At 36.4% G+C, this 23,852-nt stretch overlaps 1 protein-coding gene across 4 annotated transcripts in view; it reads left to right on the top strand.

The window, feature by feature from the left end:
• SLTM (SAFB like transcription modulator) overlaps window positions 1–23,601 on the top strand; it is a 45,204-nt gene extending 21,603 nt beyond the window's left edge. Inside the window, exons 6-21 of one of the 4 annotated variants that reach the window (XM_059056204.2) lie at window positions 2,208–2,235; window positions 3,579–4,047; window positions 4,680–4,729; window positions 6,865–6,983; window positions 9,362–9,511; window positions 9,724–9,827; window positions 9,926–10,092; window positions 10,562–10,647; window positions 10,860–11,023; window positions 13,632–13,812; window positions 14,550–14,674; window positions 15,512–15,682; window positions 16,224–16,538; window positions 16,653–16,797; window positions 20,292–20,452; window positions 22,531–23,601. In XM_059056204.2, the coding sequence (XP_058912187.1) occupies window positions 2,208–2,235; window positions 3,579–4,047; window positions 4,680–4,729; window positions 6,865–6,983; window positions 9,362–9,511; window positions 9,724–9,827; window positions 9,926–10,092; window positions 10,562–10,647; window positions 10,860–11,023; window positions 13,632–13,812; window positions 14,550–14,674; window positions 15,512–15,682; window positions 16,224–16,538; window positions 16,653–16,797; window positions 20,292–20,452; window positions 22,531–22,639 (2,544 nt within the window). In that variant the 3' untranslated portion in view covers window positions 22,640–23,601. The remainder of the gene's footprint in view (window positions 1–2,207; window positions 2,236–3,578; window positions 4,048–4,679; window positions 4,730–6,864; window positions 6,984–9,361; window positions 9,512–9,723; window positions 9,828–9,925; window positions 10,093–10,561; window positions 10,648–10,859; window positions 11,024–13,631; window positions 13,813–14,549; window positions 14,675–15,511; window positions 15,683–16,223; window positions 16,539–16,652; window positions 16,798–20,291; window positions 20,453–22,530) is intronic. The other 3 variants (XM_067029760.1, XM_059056205.2, XM_067029761.1) reach the window with 3 other exon arrangements.
• The last annotated feature ends 251 nt before the right edge of the window (window positions 23,602–23,852 follow it).

Genomic DNA, 23,852 nt, shown 5'->3' on the forward strand with positions numbered 1-23,852 from the left:
TTGTATCACAGGTAGATAAAGGAGAGGCAAGTTGCATTCTTTAAGTTACTTTATTCTGCTTTTTAGTAAAAGTTAAGATATTCCAGTTTATTTATCCCTCTGAGATAAATGACTAAAAGAGAGTTTGGGAGAAAAAGACTTATCAGTAATTCCAGCATAACTGATCCTTTCTTTGCTGCCACTGCCTACCACTCCACCCAAGTTAAAGCATTTTTCTTTCCAGCTGTTGCACATTAGAAATGTAATGATTAAAACTAAATTCCAGCATAACAATTAGATTATTAGAGCACAGTATAATGGACTTATATAATAATAGGATTCACATTGCTGTCAGTCAGTAATCTACTTGTTTTGGACTATTTTACTTCCTAAGTTTCCATAAACTTAATTGTTTCAGTGTTTTCAGTTTCCTTCATGTTACTTTAGTTTGCAGTATAATTGGTCATTCCCTAATTGGGGCACTTATGTGTTAACTTAAAGTTGAAAAATTATTTTAAAAATGACTTCTCAGCAATATGTTACCCAAATGTTAATTTTGAGCATATGGTAAAATATTTGACATTTTTAAAGAAAGCATGCTTTTATATGGATCTAAAATTGTGTTATAAGATTAATGCATTTAAAATTTTGTTTACAGTTCAGTTTTGCCTTCAGTCTAATTTCCCTGCTAGGCTGTTGCTCTAAGGCACCGTTCTTAAAGTGTAGTCCCTGGACCAGCATCAGCATCACCGAAACTTGTTAGAGATGCAGATTCCCAGGCCATACTCCAGACTTGAATCAGAAACTCTAGGGTTGGTGCTCAGCAATCTCAATCTCAATCCCAAGTCCTCAGGGGATTCTGATACAGACTCAGAGTCTGAGGACCACTACTCTAAGGCTTCGTGTATGGTAGCTTCACACCACCTTGACTGAAAACAATCTACTTCTACTCAGCTTTAAAGTTATAAGTTAAAACATTCCTTAATTTTTTTCCATTACTGAGATTATAATGCATATTACTAGCTTATTTGTTATGATCTTTAATTTTGGGAAATGTTGTTTCTATTTTGCTATAATTCAGTTATTTTTGTAGTATTAGCTTGGTGTAGAGTAAATAAAGATTTTCCCCTCTGTGCTATTCTTGTTTTCAAGCCAGCACATGCTTAATTTTAGATTATGTGATGTCACAAATTTTAAAATTGAAATATCACATATTTTAAAATTGAAGTCAACCATTAAAAAAATTGTGTCACTTGTTTTGATTACCTTAGCACAAATACCATTTTTAAAGTGGCTGACTACCATTGTATATGAGACAGCTTATGAATTCATTTTAACAGATTAAAAAGGAATGAAGGGGCTTCCCTGGTGGCGCAGTGGTTGAGAATCCGCCTGCCGATGCAGGGGACATGGGTTTGTCCCTCGATCCGGGAAGATCCCACATGCCGCGGAGCGGCTGGGCCCGTGAGCCATGGCTGCTGAGCCTGCGCGTCCAGAGCCTGTGCTCCGCAACGGGAGAGGTCACTACAGTGAGAGGCCCGCATACCAAAAAAAAAAAGGAATGAAGAATTTGAAACTACTCTTTAGTCATTCCTACTTCTGAGATGCCTAAGAAGGGAGTGTTTTTTGTTTATTAATATGCATTCCATCCCTTGAAAAGTATATGTTTTCACGTTAGATTTTCTGGTACACTTTGAATAGTATGTCCTAAGAGTGCCTTTGAACCGAGTCATGTAAAATAATCAGGGCAGGCTTTTTATTGGCGTCTTTTTGCATCCTCTCTTTTGGGGCGGTGGGGGGCCTGTGCCTCACGTGCTTGCAGGATCTTAGTTCCCAGATCAAGGATCGGACCCAAGGCCCAGCAGTGAAAGCGCCGAGTCCTAACCACTAGACTGCCAGGGAATTCCTAGAGGCTTTTTGATATGAGTAAGAGTCCGGTTATTTAAACTAGTTTTGAGTAGTGAAACTAAATAATCCAGTTCATTGTTGATATAACCATTGACAGATTTGCCTGTTTTCTTGTGTAAAATTATGTATACCAGACATATGCTACATTTCTGTAAATGTGTTTTGGTTTAGTTCTGATTGGAATATCCTATATTTGTTAGTGATAGGTGTCTCTAATATTATTAAATCATTCAGTGATTAAACTTGATAGATCTTGTACTATTACTGAAATCCAGTTCTAAGTGAATTCATTTTACATTTGATTATTCTTTGAATTTCAGGATGGTGAGGAAGAAGAAAATGAGAAAGGTATGTTTGATGCTAAGTAGAGTTTAAAAATTGGTGACATTTAGAAAAACAGTAAATTATGTGAAAATAAAACATTCCTTATTTGAAATCTTATTTTTGAAATGAGTTTATTTTCAAATTTATCAACTTAGTGAATTAAGTTAGCACCTTGATTTTATTTTTCAATTGGTTTTAATTTTCTTTTTAACACTTTAAAGATATGTTCTAACTTAATGGTACATATCAGTTACTGTAGTGGACAATGCCATTTTTTATTTAACCCAATTTAAATTTTATTTTTAAAAATAACTCCTAGCATACGGTAAGTTGATTACATTCTTAAGACTGGCACTGCAGTAACTTATACATGCTTATTGGGAGTCCTGGTATGTAGTGGATAATTAATTTTACAACTAGTCCTAAAAATGTTGGGTGACCAGGAGACTGACTTTTTGTTTGCTGCTTAGAGAAAATTCGTACGGTCTTCTGACAGTTTCAGTAGTTTAGGAGAGCTATCTCATCCAATACAATTGCAGGGACACCAGTAGCAAAATATGTGGTCAGTATGAGGTTTATGGAAGAGTTCTTGGAAAGACATCAAAGGATCCTCCTACTTTGGACTAGAAAGGACATGGAACAGGGTTCTAAGCAAGGCAGAATAAAAAACCTAGAAGAAATGATGAAGTAAAGCTACCAGCTGAAAATCTCAGATGCCCGAAGCCTTTCTATTTTGGGGGAATGCAAGACATCTTTGAAAATGGTAATTGCAGGACTGACTGGACAGGATGAAGCCTGGAAATAACCACTTTCCTAAATGTTATGGAGCAGGCCATCTTTGGAGCCTCCTGTAGCAGTTTTCCATGTGATTCTGGACTACACAAGAACTGGAATAAGAAGAGCGAAAAAGATGAGGCCCTGAATACTTTGAAGACCGATTGGTATCCTCAGACTGTGACCTTTCAAGACGTCACCATGGGAGTTCTGAAGGTCACAGGGTTAAATCCCAAGATAATTTGAACATTGAATACCAAATCTGCACTTTTGTCACTTTCTCATGGAGGAAAAAAATCTTCCATATGCCATTAACTTATAACCAGAAATGAAGAGCTGGTATCCTCAGGATGGAACCATTTCCTCACTTTTGTTGTTTGGTGTTTGTATTTAGAGATCATTTTTTCCATGAAGAATAAGTGATCCTGGGTAAAGGATTGTTTATGTTAGTTAATACCCTTGTGTTTTTCTTCCTAACCTTCCATCAGTGCTAATAACTGGCTTTATATTTTCTAGGTCCTATTCTAGCTTATGAATATGAAATTGTTTAAACTTCTTGTTTTGCCGTATTTATTCCTGTTAAATCCTCTTAGATATAGCAGGTTCTGGTGATGGTACACAAGAAGTATCTAAACCTCTTCCTTCAGAAGGGAACCTAGCTGAGGCTGATCACACAGCTCATGAAGAGATGGAAGCTAATACGACTGTGAAAGAAGCTGAGGATGACAACATCTCGGTCACAATCCAGGCTGAAGATGCCATCACTCTGGATTTTGATGGTGATGACCTCCTAGAAACAGGTAAAAATGTGAAAATTACAGATTCTGAAGCAAGTAAGCCAAAAGATGGGCAGGACGTCATTGCACAGAGCCCGGAGAAGGAAAGCAAGGATTATGAGATGAATGCGAACCATAAAGATGGTAAGAAGGAAGACTGCGTGAAGGGTGATCCTGTCGAGAAGGAAGCCAGAGAAAGTTCTAAGAAAGCAGAATCTGGAGACAAAGAAAAGGATACTTTGAAGAAAGGGCCCTCGTCTACTGGGGCCTCTGGTCAAGCAAAGAGGTTTGTTTTTCTATGTCAGTTCTTTACGATACTGAATTCCAGCATTCAATAAGATCACTCTACATTAAGGGGGTGGCTTCAAGACCATGTACAGTAATTAGTACTTATGATCCTGCCTATAATATTTTTGACCGTCATAAGTTACTTTAAAAAAAAATTCAAGATCTTCGTAATATGCAGTGTGTCCTACTGATTGCATTGTCGAATTGTCAGCATATATTTGGTTTTTTTGTTGTTGTTTTTTTTTTTCAAATTGACAATTTTTTTGTGTTTTATTTTTAAAAATCCTTGTGATGATGGTTAATGAACAACTATCAGTCCTAAGAACACAAAATGAAGTCAAGTCCCAGTCCTGAAATCTGGAGAAGATGGCCATATATCCACTGAATAGAATTGTCAGAAAATCTAGATCTTCAGGCATCTTGGGGAAAATCAGTGCAAGAATCCTAAGGGAATCATTTGTTCAAATAACCTAATCTAGGCCTTTGGAATTATTAATTTGTATGAATAGCACTAGTTTGAAATGTAGTCAATATCAAGCTGTTCGATTTCTGTTCTTTTGTTTTTTTCTGTTGTGTTTTTTTTTTTTTTTTTTTTTTTTTCAATTTTCTTCTGGTGATTTGCTTCTTTAGCTCTTCAAAGGAATCTAAAGACAGCAAGACATCATCCAAAGATGACAAAGGTAATGGATTTCTTTTCCTGTTTATTTCAGTGATAAATTGCATATTTTCATTAAAAAGTAATAATTGCCTGGGGTTTCCTTTGACATTTAGTCCTCAAAAATTGACATACTAAAATTTTCGATGGCCTTTATGTAAACAATGGATTTAGATTACAGCAAATTCTCAGTGTGATTGAAGCATTACTTTCTTAATTACTTAATTTGTAAACTGGTATGAATTTGCTTAAAATATATTTGGTCTGTGGTTTTTACGTGTGTTCTAAGCATCTATGGAATATTCATATAACATATTTTGTTTTCTTATATTATAATTTCCATTATTTTATCTTTGATTGCAGTCACTTTTAACCCCTGTACACCACCAGTCTTTTCCCTTTCTGTCTAGTAGGAAATATGGTATAAACAGTATTTGTGGAGCTGAAAGAAAGTCAGTCTCAACATTTGGTTTTACTTTCTTGATTCTTTAAATCAGGGCACACTTCTGTTAATATAGCCAGTTATACAGTATTTTAATTCTTCGGAATTTACTTCCTATTTGACTTATTTTGCATTGATTAGAGTTTTATGTAGAAAAGTAGTTTTATTTTAATTTTTATAAGCTTAAAGGTGCATTATTTGATTACTTTTTGTTACTGGGAAGTCTCAGTCTCAGTTTTTCTCCTGGTCATGTGCTTCAGTGCCATCTTGTATATATGCTGTATACTTGAAAAACATTTCTTGTGTTCTAAAAAAGCATTTTAAGGGAAAATAATACCATTTAGGTACTACAGATTCTGAAAGTGCCTTGAGTGCCTGAAAAAGTAATGTGTTCCTTATACTTTTTTAGTATATTTTGTTGGTATATTTTAATAATTAGAAATTTTAGTGATTGGTTTAGTAATTGATAATTAATTAATTTCATTACCCCCATTCCTTACAGTTTGGTTAATGGATAAGATATAATAAATGTATTAAATGTTATTCTTTAAATTTAGAAGACTAGTGTAGTCTTAATTAAATGTTAACTTTTTCCTGTCATTAAATTTTTTTTTCTGTAGTTAGAGAAGTACGTGGGCCCAAATGTTGCTGGTAAAATAAAAAAGATACACAAACTTCCAGTTAACATTTCATAGCAGATCGTTTGATAAGAACATTTCTTAAGAACACAAATGCAGCAACCATTAATATTTAAAATATTTGAGTCAGGCATGTGTTGTCTCCTCATAAGTATGCTGACAATAGTTCTTCAACTAAAACTTGTGGCTTGTAATTTTTAAAGCATTAAACATTTTACTCCAATAATGCAGAGTTTTAAAAATTATTACTTTTGTTTGCTTAGGTACTGTTTCCCTTAGAGTGGGTAAGAGTTGTTTGCCAAGTAAAGTCAAATGAATGAAAATTCCTTTTTTATAATAGCACATTTGAAGTAAAGCACTGAAGGATGACTGACCAGGCCTGTATTTTAAGAAATGGCATTTATCTGTATGAAACCATAATTTGTGTATGGAAATAGTACAGAAATAATTCATATAACCATTTACCTATTCTAAAGGATTTTGAGATCTCTGATCTTATTTTTATAAGTGATTTTAGAAGTTGTTTTTTTTTTTAAATAGAGTTATCCAGCTTCATGTAATTCCCACTTTCTCTTACCCTTTCTCTGATAGAGAATGAAGGTGAACTGTGGTTGGCTAGTCTTTGTTATTAAACATTAAAATTCTTGAAAACAGTTTATCCCTTTGTTTGACTTTTCCCTTTGCACTCCCAAGTTTCTCAGGAGCTAAAGCCCACCACAGATGTAGGTAATTAAGCAGTCTGCACATTCCTAGATGACTACTTCCTGGTTGCCTGTATTCAGTGCAGTGGTTGAGTATAAGTTATTGAGCTTAACAGCAAAAGTCCAAGACATGTAATTTATTTTTTTGCCTACGTTGTCTTAAAATTCGTGCAGCAGGGAATGTACAGATGTTCAGACATGTTTGTATTATCTCTTATTGTGTTTGATTTTAATAATAGATGTGTAGGATTTTGATGTAGTAAAGTTGTACTATCAACATTAGAGGGTATTATAATTTTGGAAGAATATGGCCCTAATAATTGTGTTAAAAATAATTCCAATTGAGATACTTAAACTTCTGATATTAAATCTATTCTAGGAAGTACAAGTAGTACTAGTGGTAGCAGTGGAAGCTCAACTAAAAATATCTGGGTTAGTGGACTTTCTTCTAATACCAAAGCTGCTGATTTGAAGAACCTCTTTGGCAAATATGGAAAGGTACATTCTTTTTACCTTTTTATCCATCTTTCTGTTATCTCCATTTTACATAGAGGTTATATTCAAAACAGTATATATAAAATCTAGTTTCTTGTCTCTCTTAGGGCTGTTACAGGCATAATTATTGAGTTTGTAGTAATGGTGAGTTTCATCATATAATCTCACTCTGAGCCCTGGGAATCTTTTATTAAGAGCTCATATTTTGAGCCCATTTAAGCCAACGACTGAGTTTGATTCATCACATTCATCATGATATTTCTTGGACCTAGAATCGCTGAGGCTGATCTGGTCATCTGGAAAATATAGGTAGATTAATATTAGGCAATGGGATATAGAATATGAGGGAAAAAACCCCAAAACTGATGTGGTCCTTCTCATTATACAAATTCCAGTACAGTGGTGGTGAAGAATGTAAAATTGGTAAAACTTAATCAGAAGTTTTGATATGTGCTGTGAAGGAAGAGTGCAGGGTGTTAGCAAAGGGAGGGTTTACTGTGGTTGGTTCAACAGGAGAACTTTTTCTGGCATATGAGGGGAGCCCTAACAGAAGAGAAAAATAGTCAATGATTAAATGAATTGAATATTCAAATAATGGCTGTTGAATTAAGTTGCAGTAGATGTGCATCCCTTAGGGCACTCACTATTTTCTACTTTACATTTTAGTGTTCAGTATATTGATACATTGCATGTAACCTACTCTGCTGTAAATTCTTTGATAGCAGGGATCTTTATCTACTATACTATGTGTGTGTACATGGTAGGCTTTCAAATATTTATTAAATTAATGACCATTAACAGTAAATAGCCATTAATGAGTGTTACAAAAATCTTACTGATTTTAGGTTTTTTTTTTTTCTTCTTCTAATTGGAGAGTTACCTGCACATTAAGGAGGTTCTTGTAGATGTCACATACAGAACACTGAGAATTGTGGTCCCATGATCAGCTGTGGTATATTTTTGGTTCTATTTTCAACAATTTATTGTTAGAGCTGTAAAAATGGTATTTTGATGTTAGCATTTATTAGGATTAAAACTATATTAGGAAACCATGTACTTATAACAAGGACCTCGGGCTTAAGAATTAAGCTGTTGTTGGGGCAAGTCAGCGTTTCCCAGAGTTGAGATAAAAGCTGATAGCTACCAGCTACCCACACCATACAGCCTCCTAAATTCTTTACGTTCTTCTTCCTGACACTGCGTCCCTGTTCCTATTTATTCAGCACTACATTGTTCTCTTTCGCTTTTCTTCTCACTCATCCACCCTTGCCTTGTCTCTCTTAGCTATTCATTTTATAGAATTGAAATTATTTGTCACTTTTATATTGGTATACATTTTAGAAGTACAAAGATGGAAAGTGTGTCTTTTTAGAGTGTTTTTTTAGGGTTTTTTTTAAAAAATTAATTTATTTGTTTTTATTTTTGGCTGTGTTGGGTCTTCATTGCTGAGCGTGGGCGTTCTCTAGCTGCGGTGAGCGGGGGCTACTCTTTGTTGTGGTGCACAGGCTTCTTGTTGTCATGGCTTCTCGTTGCGGAGCACAGGCTCTAGGCGCGTGGGCTCAGTAGTTGTGGCGCACGGGCTTAGTTGCTTCACGGCATGTGGGATCTTCCCGGACCAGGGCTCGAACCCGTGTCCCCTGCATTGGCAGGCGGATTCTTTTTTTTTTTTTGCGGTACGCGGGCCTCTCACTGTTGTGGCCTCTCCCGCTGCGGAGCACAGGCTCCAGACGCGCAGGCTCAGCGGCCATGGCTCACGGGCCCAGCCGCTCCGTGGCATGTGGGATCCTCCCGGCCCGGGGCACGAACCCGTGTCCCCTGCATCGGCAGGTGGACTCTCAACCACTGCGCCACCAGGGAAGCCCTAGGGTATATTTTTAAGGTTGCTTTTTTACATGTGGCAGATTCTTTATTTTTGAAAGACCCATTATAGAAAAGTGTTAACACTTATCTAGACACCTTCTAGGAACTTACCCTTTTTGTTTTAATATCTTTAAGAGATTCAGGGTGGGCTTTTGATAGGGAAATTTTGACCCAAATCTAATTGAAAATATTATTTCTTTGCTTTCGTTAATTATGCCATTACTTCACTGATGTGACTGACTGTGTTTTGGCAATGTATTTGAAAAAAAAAAAAGGAAAAGCAGGTTAAATTGCTTTTTGGCATTTTAAATTGTTGCCCTGAATATTTACTGAGTACTTACAGGCAAGATAGATGGTGATCATAGAATAATATATGTCCTAAATTTATCCTTTATCCTGAATTTATACATCCTGAACTTATCCTTTAGTTTGAATAGTGTCCATTCTGAAGTTTAATCTATTTAGAAATGTATGTGGTTGTAAAGTTGTGAAACTTTCTAAAGTATAATCTTATTTTACAGGTTCTGAGTGCAAAGGTAGTCACAAATGCTCGAAGTCCTGGGGCCAAGTGCTATGGCATTGTAACTATGTCTTCAAGCACAGAGGTGTCCAGATGTATTGCACATCTTCATCGCACTGAGCTGCATGGACAGCTAATTTCTGTTGAAAAAGTAAGCTTGCTTAAGTGTTTATAAAAGGGAGGTTACTTTGAGGGCTAGTAATTTTAAATTTAAAGATGTTACACTGGTAGGGAGTAGAATTAGGAATGATTTTTATTTTTATATATTCATTTCTGTTTTCCAAATTTTCTACTATCAGCATACTTTTTACAAACATAAAAATGTAACGTTAAACCACATTTTTTTCTGTTTAAACCTTTCAGGTTAAAGGTGATCCTTCTAAGAAAGAATTGAAGAAAGAAAATGATGAAAAGAGTAGTTCAAGAAGTTCTGGAGACAAAAAAAATATGAGTGATAGAAGTAGCAAGTAAGGATTTATTTTGTTGATAAGCGTATAGACTTTTTTGGTACACTGATGACGTAGTCCTCATTTTGTTGTTTTCTTGCGTGGGTTGGTATGGTCAGGACACAAGCCTCAGTCAAAAAAGAAGAGAAGAGGTCGTCTGAGAAACCTGAAAAAAAAGAAAGCAAGGATACTAAGAAAATAGAAGGTAAAGATGAGAAGAATGATAATGGATCAAGTGGCCAAACTTCAGAATCGATTAAAAAAAGTGAAGAAAAGAAACGAATAAGTATGCTATGCATCTTTCTTCTCAATCCCTTTCTAATGCATCCTACAATTTAATTTTTACAGTGGAAGGGGAAACTTGAGATTACAATCCAGATGAATATTTAAACTTTGTTATTAGATGTCACTGTGGTAGAAAAGGAGGTCTAGTAGACTGATTGTCTTCTCCTTTTCCACTCTTAGGAAACAGATGTCTTCCTCCATCTAACCCATTTACTGTTAAATCTGGGCTAACTGAAAATGGTCATTGAGTAATAGCTATGTAATTGATCTTTTGGTATCTCTGAAAGTATTTATGTTAGCGGATCAAGCTTTAAAAACTCTTTACCTTTAAGTTCTCATAGAATAAGTTTTTTCATGTATTGGTTTATAAATATTTGGTTGTCTAAGAATCAGCATTTTTATATTATATTTTCGTTTTTACTGAAATATTTTTAGACATTTGCTTATCTAACTTTTTTTTTTCCTCTTAGGTTCAAAGAGTCCAGGACATATGGTAATACTAGACCAAACTAAAGGAGATCATTGTAGGCCATCAAGAAGAGGAAGATATGAGAAAGTAAGTCTCTGAGACAGATGTTGTATACTATTCCACCTGTTCCCCAAAGAAGATAAGTCAGTGTCTCTAACCATTTTGCATACTTCCATGCTAGAAAACCTAAGAAAAGGGGAATGCCATTACTCATTTAGGCTTTTTAAATGACCAGCTCAACTTGAAAAAATAAAATTATTTTAACTTGTAGTCCTGTTATAATTTTGTTTTTTCTACAGATTCATGGAAGAAGCAAGGAAAAGGAGAGAGCTAGCTTAGATAAAAAAAGGGACAAAGACTACAGGAGGAAAGACATCTTGCCTTTTGAAAAGATGAAGGAACAAAGATTGAGAGAACATTTAGTTCGTTTTGAAAGATTGCGACGAGCAATGGAACTTCGAAGGTAGGAAAAGAGTCTATTTTATACCTGTCTTAACTATAGGTACATCTTTAACACTAGTTATAAACCAGATTTCTGGAAATTGTATTCCTACAGAAAGATATTTGTCACTTTTAAGAAGTGCAGTAAAACCTAATAATTTCTTAAGTTTGCATAGTATTTTACGATTTACAAAATACCTTTCCATCTGTTATCTCTGTCTTGACAGTTCTGTAAGATTAGTTATGTCTATTATATAAGTGAAAAAAATGGAGGCCCAGAGAGGCTAAATGACTCTTCCAATGCCACATGGCTAATGAGTGGCAGAGTCGGGACTCAGACCCAAGTCTTCTGACTCCAAGTCCAATGCTCTTTCCTCTACTCCAAAGCTGCCGCCATAAAAAACATGACTTTAAAGGAAAAATTGATTTTTGAGATAGGATAGTCTCAATGTAAGCTATAGTGGTCAAATAATATGTTGACATTTTAGGGAAAACTTATTGTACTTTGAATTAGAGACCAAGTGAAGGCAGATTTAACCCTGTGAACCTTATTGTGTTCAAGCTCTGTCCCAAAGCAGGCATTCTTTTTAAAACAAAACGAGAGCAAAACATTTCTGTTTTTAGTGGCAGTATCTCAACAGTTCATCATGAGTACCAGTTTGCTTTCATATATCAATTTTTGGATGCCACTTAAATTATTCTTGTGGGCTTCCCTGGTGGCGCAGTGGTTGCGAGTCCGCCTGCCGATGCAGGGGACACGGGTCTGTGCCCCGGTCCGAGAAGATTCCACATGCCGTGGAGTGGCTAGGCCCATGAGCCATGGCCTCTGAACCTGCGCGTCCGGAGCCTGTGCTCCGCAATGGTGAGAGGCCCGCGTACCGCAAAAAATATATATATATATATTCTTTTGAAAGTGTTTCATAATATAAATTTCCAAATATTAACCTATACTGTCAAATGGTCACTTACCATGAAATTTCATCTATTCATTCACAAGAGTGCTCGGAACTACCAGAGATACTTTTAGCAACTTAAATAATACTATGATTGCCGCACAGTTTACCTAAAGGAAATAACCCTTGCATTACTCAGAACCTTTGTTGGATGAGGTCTCAGCACACTTAGCCTCCTGTTTGGAGGACCACAAGTTGAGAGGACGGTGGGAGTGGGAGTTATTAGGCAGCACTCCTCAAACCCATTAGACCAGCACCCCTTTCATAGTAAACAAAAGAGTTGCAGCACCTTCTTTACTAATCTGAAACGAAATTGGTATATAATATACCTACCCATACAAATATACAAAAAATATCAATATAAAGCCTTAACTGTAATACAAAGGAAAAATGAAAGTAATTTATAATGAAGCATATATTCCAGATATGAATGTTTAGGCATGACTCTCTAGAAGATCTAATGAAGTAGTCAGATGTTTGCACCCTTCTTAAGACTCAGTGAGAATGTGACAGCTGCAAACACAGATTGATACCGGTTTGTCATATTGGTGAGTCAAATACCAGGAGCGTTGTTGACGTTATGACATGATATCTGAAATGGTGAACAACTCTTGGTGAAGTTCTCAAGAAAGTATAATTTTCCCTCTTATTTATGTGGAGTTGCATTCCTGGAAACTTTAGTGTACATAAAACCATGCCAAAGCGAACCTAGCAGTTATTAAAAATTAGTTAAGTTCTAGAGCTAGATTTTTTTCTCTAGAGGTGATATTGTTTTGATGACATGAATGTCCATTATGGTATTTGAAAGGTATATTAGGAGTGTTGGACAGTTTTTTGTTATGCAGAACTATCTTGACTATTCCACGCATCAGAAGATATTTAGAAACCTTGGTCCCCTTCACTAATTGCTGGTAACCGCCCCATGATCATTGTGATAATTTAAAATGCCCCTCAGATTTCCATGGGGGCAGTACTGAACCATTGAGAACCACTGGGTTACTAGGGGAAGGCGTGGTGATAGACTAAATACACTGGGTGCCTTAAAGTAAGGAAATGATTTTTTTTAAAAAACAAAAGCTGTTAAAAGTCTTAATATAATAACTTAATTTAGTTGAGCAAACATTTGAACTACCTCCTGAATCAAAGAAGCATGTTACCTGGAGCCATCTATTATGGGCTGTGAACACTCCAAAAGAGGCTTTGAGGCAACCGTTTATTATATACAGCATTTGCTATAATTCATGCTGATGGTTATGATCCCAAGTTATCAAAAATAAGGCCTACCTAATTTTAAGGAGATAGACTATATCCTATTTTTCTATCAAAAACAGTATAAGTTGTAGTTTTGTAAATTCATGTATGTAGAATATCTCCTTTTAAAAATGTTGATTAATTAATGGGCTGTTATAGTGGGATTTTTATTTAAACAGGAATCATCTAAGAGGCAACTACTCTATAAAATTCAGCTGTTCAGTTGACAGTCTCAATAAATAAGTGACAGTATTGAAATCTGTTTAAAGTTTTATTTTGAGTTCTCTTTCCAATTACATTAAAACTACTTAGAATGAGTTGAAGTTCAAAATTGCCAACCTCAAGGAAAAATACAAATTCAAAAGCTATTCTCTTTCACACAGTGCTAGCATAATTTAAGTATTTCTAAATACTGATTTTTGTTAGACGAAGAGAGATTGCAGAAAGAGAGCGTCGAGAGCGAGAACGCATTAGAATAATTCGTGAACGGGAAGAACGGGAACGCTTACAGAGAGAGAGAGAGCGCCTAGAAATTGAAAGGCAAAAACTAGAGAGAGAGAGAATGGAACGCGAACGCTTGGAAAGGGAACGCATTCGTATTGAACAGGTGCAGTCAGAAAATCTTTTCATCTTAAATAACTGACCTTTTTCAAACCCTGTAATTTTTGCCCTAAAATTTGCTTTACGTGTTGTAAAGCTTCTATAGAGTAAGTTTAGCTAATGAGCATTTATTAAGTGTCCCTGAAAGGTAACAGTGAATTAGGTGCTAGTTAAAAATACATTTAGTCATGACTTTGTTCTAGCCAATTGGTAATACCTCGAGCTCTGCAATATCATGGCAGCCTAATAGTCTGAGCATAGGACTATGAGTCCAGAGTAGTTGTAATCCAGGCTCTGTCACTATCCCATTCTTAGAAAATAACTATTTCCTTACATATTATAGCGGGAGTGATTTCCCAAGGCTGGAAGGAAATAATGCCTCTCTTTGCAGAATTGCATCCAAGGTTTTAAGGCACTTAATCTTCATACTTATTAAGAACTCTATTTCTAATTCCCTTTAGGTGCTTTTGTTTAAAATTATTAAACTAAATCTGACCTTCCAAATTTAAAAAATTGCCAGCTTTTAACACCCAGTCTCTGTTAATTTTAATGTTGCAGAACAATAGTCATAGCTTAGATTGCTGATTACTGAAGTCAGATTTTTTTATTAGTCCCAGGTATGTGTTTTGCCTGGTGCTTGCCAATGATGGTTTCTTAATGACAGGATTAAAACAAAGTTGCATATATACTTACCTTATGTTTTCATTTTGCATTGGTTGGTTCTTCCTTCTATGTTGTCTGAAGGAACGACGTAAGGAAGCTGAACGTATTGCTCGAGAACGAGAGGAACTGAGAAGGCAACAGCAGCAGCTTCGTTATGAACAAGAAAAAAGGAATTCTTTGAAACGCCCACGTGATGTAGATCATAGGTAGTTGCTTACTTTCTTTAACAGTAGCTTACTATCTTATTCCTTAATCCAAGCTAAGACTAACTCTAGAATTGGAGAGTACAGGCACCCATCACTGGAGTAAAGGGTCATGATCAACAGGGATGGGAATGATTTCAGTACTGAATTGGACCCAGTGCATTGTCAAGTAGAAGAGTCTGCTCTTCTTTCTGTTTCCCTTCCTAATGCAAATGTTTTCCCACTATGACTGGAAATACATGGTAGACTTCAGCAATGGCTCTCAAACTCAGACCCATTTTGAAAATTCTTACAGGGTAGTGCAGATGGTACAGAAATCAAAGTCATAAATTTGGGAAGACCAAAATATAGATTCTGTACGTGTTTGCATTCCTGGTTCTTAATAGATTTCAAAATATAATATAGTCATTTAATTTTCTTATTACACATTCTGTGAGATTTAGTTGATAGTGATGAGAAATAAGTGGAGTGAATGAATTGTGCTTGGGACTGACCCCTCTAACCTTTCCAAAGTTAAGTATAACCAAAAAGGTTGTACACACCTAGTTAGAATTTTATCATAAAATGGTATCAAGTGTTTATCTTGTCTTTTCCATTTAGTAATTTGAAAACAAACAATTTTTCAACTATTTTCTTTCCTGTGAAATTCCTCTAGTAACTATATGACTTTGTATAACAATAATTTTTTGCTAGCTTGTTCCTGTAACAGAATGTTTTGTCTTGAGTTTATTAGCCCTCTGTATCCACAGTTCCTAGCATGTGGTATGTATGACTCCAAGTAAGTGTTATTTGATTGTTGTAAAACTAATTTATATAAACGAGCAATTATTTCTCTTCAAGGCGAGATGATCCTTACTGGAGCGAGAATAAAAAGTTGTCTCTAGATACAGATGCACGATTCGGCCACGGTTCTGACTACTCTCGACAACAGAACAGATTTAATGACTTTGATCACCGAGAGAGGGGCAGGTTTCCTGAGAGTTCATCAATACAGTCTTCATCTTTTGAAAGGTAAACAGATAATGTTGAAAAATGCTGTATTTGGTATATGAGCCTTGTTAGTGATTTTGGTTCTCTATTAAAATCTTAAGAAGTACAGGTCATAACTGAGTATTCAGAACAAATCATATGTTTGGTTTTTGTATTTGTTAATGAGACTGTGATTCAGTATTCAAAATTAGTTTTGTAGGCCACCATAACACAGTTAAGTAGGTTGGTTTTATCTTCTTAACCTTTAAAACTAAGTGGGAGTACTGTTAACTTTGGATGGGCCTCAACTGTGAAGAACAGTAAAATATCCCTCAGTTTAGTAGTGACTTGAGTGTTTGATGTAATTTCCCTTGGATGGCACAAAACCAACCTTCATGCCAGACATTTAGCTCAATTTAAAAGAATATAGGTTATTATCAATAATTGTGGCTATTTTTGGTTGCTTTATCTTAAGTTAATTTTTAAAGAAGGTGTTATTATTGTAGGTTATGCAAATAAAGTTAAGAAGAATAAGGCCAAGTAAGTACTTCTCAGGACCTGTGTTCTTTGTTTTGGATGACAGGCGAGAACGTTTTGTTGGTCAAAGTGAAGGGAAAAAAACACGTCCTTCTGCACGAAGAGAAGATCCAGGTTTTGAAAGGTATCCCAAAAATTTCAGTGATTCCAGAAGAAATGAGCCTCTACCATCAAGAAACGAACTTAGAGAAACAGACAGGCGAGAAGTACGAGGGGAACGAGATGAGAGGAGGACAGTGATCATTCATGACAGGCCTGATATCACTCACCCTAGACATCCTCGAGAAGGAGGGCCCAATCCATCTAGACCAACCTCCTGGAAAAGTGAAGGAGGCATGTCCACCGACAAACGGGAAGCAAGGTATTTGTGTAGTTTCTAATGACTAGCTAGTGGTGGTTTATAATGCATTTGGGTTTTTTTAAAAAAAGGTATAATAGAGTTTGATTGTGTATGTTTTTGGATTTTGTTTAACAGAGTTGAAAGGCCAGAAAGATCTGGGAGAGAAGTATCAGGTCACAGTGTGAGAGGGGCTCCCCCTGGGAATCGCAGTAATGCTTCAGGCTATGGAAACAGAGAGGGAGACAGAGGAGTAATCACAGACCGAGGAAGTGGAGCACAGGTAAATGCTTACGCAGATTTATTGTCAACTCTCTAGAAATAAATTTAAAGGACTTATGAGACACATTGTATCTATAGTAGCATTTGGGTGTGGACTAGACTAGTTAGATTAGAATGATTGAGAGTTTCTTGTGAAAGATCTTAACGTCTCTTGTATTTTCAAGTCAGTAGTTGAACACAGTAGTCCAGAGAAGCAGGATATTAGCCCTGAAGTTTTTTTTCCTTCCAGTTTTACTGAGATATAATTGACATACAGAAAGAACTGTGTAAGTTTAAGGTGTACAATGTAATGATTTAACTTACATACATGATGAAATGATTGTAGCCCTGAAATTTTTATTAAACTTCCTGTGAAATTTTGAGAATTGTTGTATTTGGTAGATGAGCCTTCCTAATGATGACTGGCTTTATTTCTTTTTTAAGAAATCCAGGCTTTCAAACTGGATGGGAAGTCTTGGGCCCCTACCTGTGTTTCCCTTTCACCTTTTCCTTTTTTTTGTTGTTTTTTGGTTTATAATGCTCTCTCTTTTCTCCCACTTTATTAAGTAGCTTAAAGTATAGAACTGAAATAAAACAGTTGCCTCTTTTTTGCTCTTTTATTTTTAAAGGTAGGTAATTGGAATATTTTGTATTTGCCTTTTTTACTCTTGTGACACTTTATTGACTTGAATATTTTCTATTAAGTTAATGAATCTCGACAGAGGACATCTCTTAGCAATTCAGATGAGCAAAAACCTTTTACCTGATTTGAAAGCATTCTGTCGATGAAATACTGGCATAATATGGGTTGACGGTAGCAAAGATAGATTATTCTCTTAAATTACATACAAAAAAGAATTCTGAAGTGTGTGTGTATGTGTATATGTGTCTCCATCCTTCAGCCTGTAGTATACTTTGGTGCTCTGTTTTGTATTTGAATACATACTAGGTTTTGTAGCAACATTTTTTACCAGAAAATTTTTTAATCTCTTGGCATTCTAGTTAATACAACTATGCACTTTCCATTTCATACAAAGCATTTTTGAAACGGATTTGGGCCTGCTGGGATTTATTAAGTTTTAATGTTTCTAGTAAGTAGAAATGTTCAATAGATGAATTCATTGAACTATTTATCCTGAATAGAACATTTAAGATTTGTTACATAATCTAGGTATTCTACCTTAGTTAGAGTAAAATTTAAGTCTTATAGACTAGTGCCCTTGCAATCAGATACCCTTTTTGCAAAAGGTCTCCTGAGGGAAGAGATCCTGTTCCTCCCTTGGAAATTTGGTTTTCATGGTGTTGGTCTGTAAGCTGTTCTGACTGTAGTATTGGGTTGGCAAAAAAGTTCCTTCGGGTTTTAAGTACAAATAAAAGACACATTTTTCATTTTCACCAAGAACTTTATTGAACAACGTATTCACCGTTTTGTTCCACTACCTTCTGCCATTTTTCAGGCAACTTCATAATTCCGTCTTCCCAAAACTTTTTATCTTTTTGAGCAAAGAACTGTTCCCAGGTGCCTTTTACAGTCTTCCAGGGAAGTGAAATTTTTCCCATTAAGAGAATTGTGTAAAGACCAAAATAAGTGGAAAGCCGAAGGTGCAATGTCTGGTGAATACGGTGGATGAATCAGAACTTCGCAGCCAAGCTGTAACAGTTTTTGCCTGGTCATCAGAGAAACATGCGGTCTTGCGTTATCCTGATGGAAGATTCTGCATTTTCTATTGACTAGTCTGGACACTTTTCGTCGAGTGCCACTTTCAGTTGGTCTAATTGGGAGCAGTACTTGTCGGAGTTAATTGTTTGGTCTTCTGGAAGGACTCCCTTCTAATCCCACTATATACACATCACCTTCTTTGGATGAAGACTGGCCTTTGGTGTGGTTTGTGGTGGTTCATTTTGCTTGCCCCACAATCTCTTCTGTTCCACATTGTAGTACGGTATCCACTTTTCATTGCCCGTCACAATTTGTTTTAAAAATGGAACATTTTCGTTACATTTCAATAGAGAATTGCATGTGGAAATACTGTCAAGAAGGGTTTTTTTCACTTAACTTACGTGGAACCCAAACATCAAAGCGGTTCACATAACCAAGCTGGTGCAAATGATTTTCAACACTTGATTTGGATATTTTGAGTATGTCGGCTATCTCCCACGTGATATAATGTTGATTGTTCTCAATTAATGTCTCGATTTGATTGCTATCAACTTCAGCTGGTCTACCCGACTGTGGAACATCCATCCAGCAAGAAATCTTCAGCACAGTACTTCGCAAACCAACCTTTGACACGTTTGATCAGTCACAGTATCTTCTCCATACACCGCACAAATCTTTTTTTGTGTTTCAGTTGCGTTTTTACCTTTCTTGAAATAATAAAGCATAATATGCCAAAAATATGGCTTTTTTTTCTTCCATCTTCAATATTAAAATGGCTACACAAAAATTCACCAATTTTGGTTTTTTTAAAAATACATGCTGATATGACAACTGTCACAATACAATCTAACAAAATTGTTTTGAACGAAGTTAAAGACAACTAAGCACCACTAGAGCCATCCTATGGGAAAACCGAACGAACCTTTTGGCCAACGCAATATATCTCTGTGGGGTGCCTTTAGATTTCTGTAGGCTAAGTATCATAACTTTTGACTCTTTTTTCCTCACATCCTTATTAGTTCTCTGCTTTTGTTTCTTTATGTTCACTATTTTTTTTTCATAGTCATGGATGTAAGACCTTGTAAGAGCCATAGCACTAACTAGTACTGTGTACAGTAAGATGACAGCTCATGTTTCTATGTGGTATTTGCATGTTGATCATATACCCCACCTTGATTTGTCTTAAGGTTTTGACCTGTCAGTATGCCTTCTTACATATATATATATATATATATATATATATATATATATATATAGGAGATCCAGGCATTACATATAGACCCAGAAATTCTCAAGGGTCAGAAAGTACATGGGTGCTAGAAGGTATAGAAATAACACTGCTGAATCATATTCTGTTCTTCTACCTTTTCTACCCTGAAGCCTGAGAAGCTTCTTAGTTCAAAGTAGATAGAAACCTTTTTTCATATTATTCATTCTTTCATGTTCTCACACATCTTATTCCTTCTGACATTAAAAGTACACCATAAGGGGCTTCCCCTGGTGGTGCAGTGGTTAAGAATCCGCCTGCCAGTTTAGGGGACATGGGTTCTAGCCTTGGTCCAGGAAGATCCCACATGTAGCGGAATAGCTAAGCCCATGGCCACAACTACTGAGCCTGCGCTCTAGAGCCTGTGCTCCGCAACAAGAGAAGCCACCGCAATGTGAAGCCCGCACACCACAACGAAGAGTAGCCCCCGCTCGCCGCAACTAGAGAGAGCCTGCACGCAGCAGCAAAGACCCAACACAGCCAAAATTAAATAAAAATAAAATAAATTTATCAAAAAAAAGTACACCTTAAGTAAATTGGCCTGAGGCTGAGTCTGTCCTGATTTTTCTTTTAATATGTTATTCTTTAGCACTATCCTGAAGAACGACATGTGGTTGACCGCCATGGACGGGACACGAGTGGACCCAGGAAAGAATGGCATGGTCCACCTTCTCAAGGGCCTAGCTATCATGATGCAAGGCGAATGGGTGATGGCCGGACAGGAGCAGGCATGATAACGCAGCATACAAGGTAAGTAGTTAAGACTTTTCTGCCAGCATGCAACCAAACCTTTTTCCTTTTCCTTAAAGGTCATTATAGTTTCTGAGAGATTGAATTGCAACTAGTAACAACCCTAGGTCTGCCCAGATATTTCCTCATACTAACCCAAAATCTCCAGGGCAGCTGATGTTAATTTGTGAGTTAACGTTCCTCATTGTAAGTTAATTGATTGACATTCTGGCATATCAGTCTCCATACAGGTAGGTATGTATGTCAGAATCCAGTAGATAATTAATACGAATTTCATGTTGGAACCATCTTCTTGTTCACTATCATTCTGAAAATTCCTAGAAAGGAAGAAGAAACTGAAAGTATGTTCTGCTTCCTCCCTTTTCAAATAGGTCTAGCAAAATTTTTGGACATTTATCCCAAAGCCTGTTCAAATGCTAGGAGACGAGCTTTATTTTCTCTTCATACCAACATCCGTTGTGGCCCTTCAGCTGGCAAGTGTTTGGCCTCCCTCTCTCCCATGCCCTTTTTTCTTTCCCATTCATCTGTCTTAGAAGAGACAGTGGCTTGGCTCACTGATCCAAGTTACTACTCTTCTGTTGGTTGCTTCTAGCCTCAAACTTAAGTGACTGTTTACTATACTTGTGCCCTGCACAGCCTCATCACTCATTCTGTCCTTGGTTGTTAAAGGTCACCAATACCTTTTTTCTTGACAAATATAGATTCCTTTATTTTTTTAGTTCTTGGGCTTCTTGGTGGTTAAGCACTGTTGCTTTTCCTTTTTTAAAACATTCCTCTGTTTTCTAATGTACCATAATTTTCTTTTCTACCTTATTAATTATTGTCTCCTCACACGGTTGGATTTTAGGTACTATTCTTTTTTTTTTTTTTTTTTTTTTTTTGTGGTACACGGGCCTCTCACTGTTGTGGCCTCTCCCTTTGCGGAGCGCAGGCTCCGGATGCACAGGCTCAGTGGCCATGGCTCACGGGCCCAGCCGCTCCGCAGCATGTGGGATCTTCCCAGACCGGGGCACGAACCCGTGTCCCCTGCATCGGCAGGCGGATTCTCAACCACTGCGCCACCAGGGAAGCCCTAGGTACTATTCTTTATTTTTAGCTTTATATCATGATCTCCATGTAAATGCTTGGAGGTCTCCATAAATTCAGGGTCACAAGCAAACTCATTCCTCTGCTATTTCAAACCTTTATGTTTCAGTTGTTGTCTCCAGCTTCTTTTGATTTGCCATTGCCAGACTGGGCCTCATCTTTATCTTTCTCCACTCCTAGCATAAATTTTTAAGTATGGGTCAGTTAAAAAAATATATTTGTGGTAGCTTTGTCTTCTTGCTCATTTCAGCTTCTATCAGATCTTCCCAAATGAGTGTTTTCTCTTCTCCATTTTTCATGTCATTTCTAAATTTAACCGTTGGAACTGTTTTCTTACACTGTTTACTTGCTCCAGAACTACAAACAGCTTCTTTAGGTTACAGGATCTAATCCAGATTCCTCAGCCTGGCATCCAAACCTTTCTTTAATTTGGTTTTATCCTACTTAAACCATTTCACCATGGGTTTTTCTCTCCCAAATTTGTTGTAGGATTTTGGGGTGGGTCTTTATTCCTGTATTATCCGTTCATACCTACTGTGTTGCATTATACATATAAAAGAAATTCCAAAAATATTTCTTGAATGATGTCCTGTAGTTCAGAGGTTCAAGTTCCTAGTTGATGCTGATGCTGCAGATCTGGGAGCCACACTTTGAGAAACACTGCTCCAGTCTATTCATGCACAGGCCGTTAAATGGCTTACTAAGAGGCAGAGGCTTTGATGTGAGGTTGCTTGAGTTGAAATCCTCACACCACCATTTATTATCAGATCACCATTGTGATCCTGGGCAAGTTACTTAGCTTCTAGATCTTTATCAGGAAAGTGGGGTTAGTAATGGTACATACCTCACAGGACTGTTAAAAAGAGTAAATTATTTAATACGGGTAAAGTACAAAGAACAGTGTCTGTTAAATGATAATCACTTTTTAGGTATTAGCTGTAATTATTTGTTCTTTTGTTCTCTAACATTTTTTTCTTTTAAACCTTTTTCAGTAATGCGTCCCCAATTAATAGAATTGTACAAATCAGTGGCAATTCCATGCCAAGAGGAAGTGGCTCTGGATTTAAGCCATTTAAGGGTGGACCTCCACGACGATTCTGAAAATTAGCTCTCTGCCACGGTTTCAAGATAATTTATTGAAATCTGTAAACTTTACTTGACTACTTATGAAGAGGACCTCTGACTTGCTTGAGATTTCTGTCAGACTTTTTCTTTTTTCTCTTTTTTTAAAATTTAACCTGATTGCTTTTCTCAATTTTGGAGAAGATGTTTAAATAGTTCTGTTGTAACTTTTAATAGTTTTGTGTATCATTCAACTTTTTTTCTTGCAGCACCAAGACACATTTGAAAAGATAGGAATCAAAACCATTTTAATGCTGTGTGAATATAAAGCGTAGTTTGCAGGTGTGTGGTAGTAGTTTAATTTCCAGCATTAGCTCTGTGGTGTCAGGCTCTAGAGTTACTTCTTGTCACCAAGCGTTTTCAGCCTCCATTTTGAAGGCTGTTTAAGCTTAAAAAGTCTGCTGTTTAATTTTTAGAGAATAAGATTGTTCCTTGCATTTCTGAGTATTATGTAACCTATTTTTGCAGAAGGTACTGTTACATTAAGTGCATCTGTGTATCCTGGTTTTAAAAAATGTACTCTTTTTTGAAATAAACCTTCATATTCTGTATAGTTGCTAAAGCGTTGAGAACCTTTTTAATTGTAAAATGAGAACCGATTTTCAGTTTAGTGTAGCAGCACACTTGTTCAGGTTTGCATGGTATGAAACCAAATAGATTACTGAAACCTTGGCCATGAGGTTTGTATCACTGAGGTTCTTAGACTGAGTTGTGCAGGTAAGTGCACTTTTAGGTAATCTGCACTGTTTGATGGATAAATTCCATCTCTGGGAATTGTGTGGGTATTAATGTTTCCATATTCCCAACTATGTTGAGAAGTGGAAAAAAAAAAAAAAAAAAAAACCCAGGTTCTAGATTGGTGAATCAGTTGGGTTTTGTAAATACTTGTATGTGGGAAGGCATTGTTGTCTCTTTGTGAAAATAAAAATCCACACCTGGAAGTGTATGTGTCTTTGTTTCCAGCTTTTTAGGTGTTAGTCCTCCAGCCGTTTTCCTTACTCCAAGTAATTGACTAGGTTTAGAGCTTTAACGACAGACTTTTGGTTTTTGTTCCTAGGAAATAAGTCTAACTTTGACTCTTCATCTCAGTAACTGGGCAGCACACTTTGTTGAAGTGTTGGAAACTTAAGCACTAATCTTACTGGTTTTTTTCTTTAAGGCATCTTTTCCAGGAAAGTCCTTCAAGGTAAAT

The sequence above is a fragment of the Kogia breviceps genome, chromosome 3 (genome assembly GCF_026419965.1).
Source record: "Kogia breviceps isolate mKogBre1 chromosome 3, mKogBre1 haplotype 1, whole genome shotgun sequence".
Taxonomy (NCBI): domain Eukaryota; kingdom Metazoa; phylum Chordata; class Mammalia; order Artiodactyla; family Physeteridae; genus Kogia; species Kogia breviceps.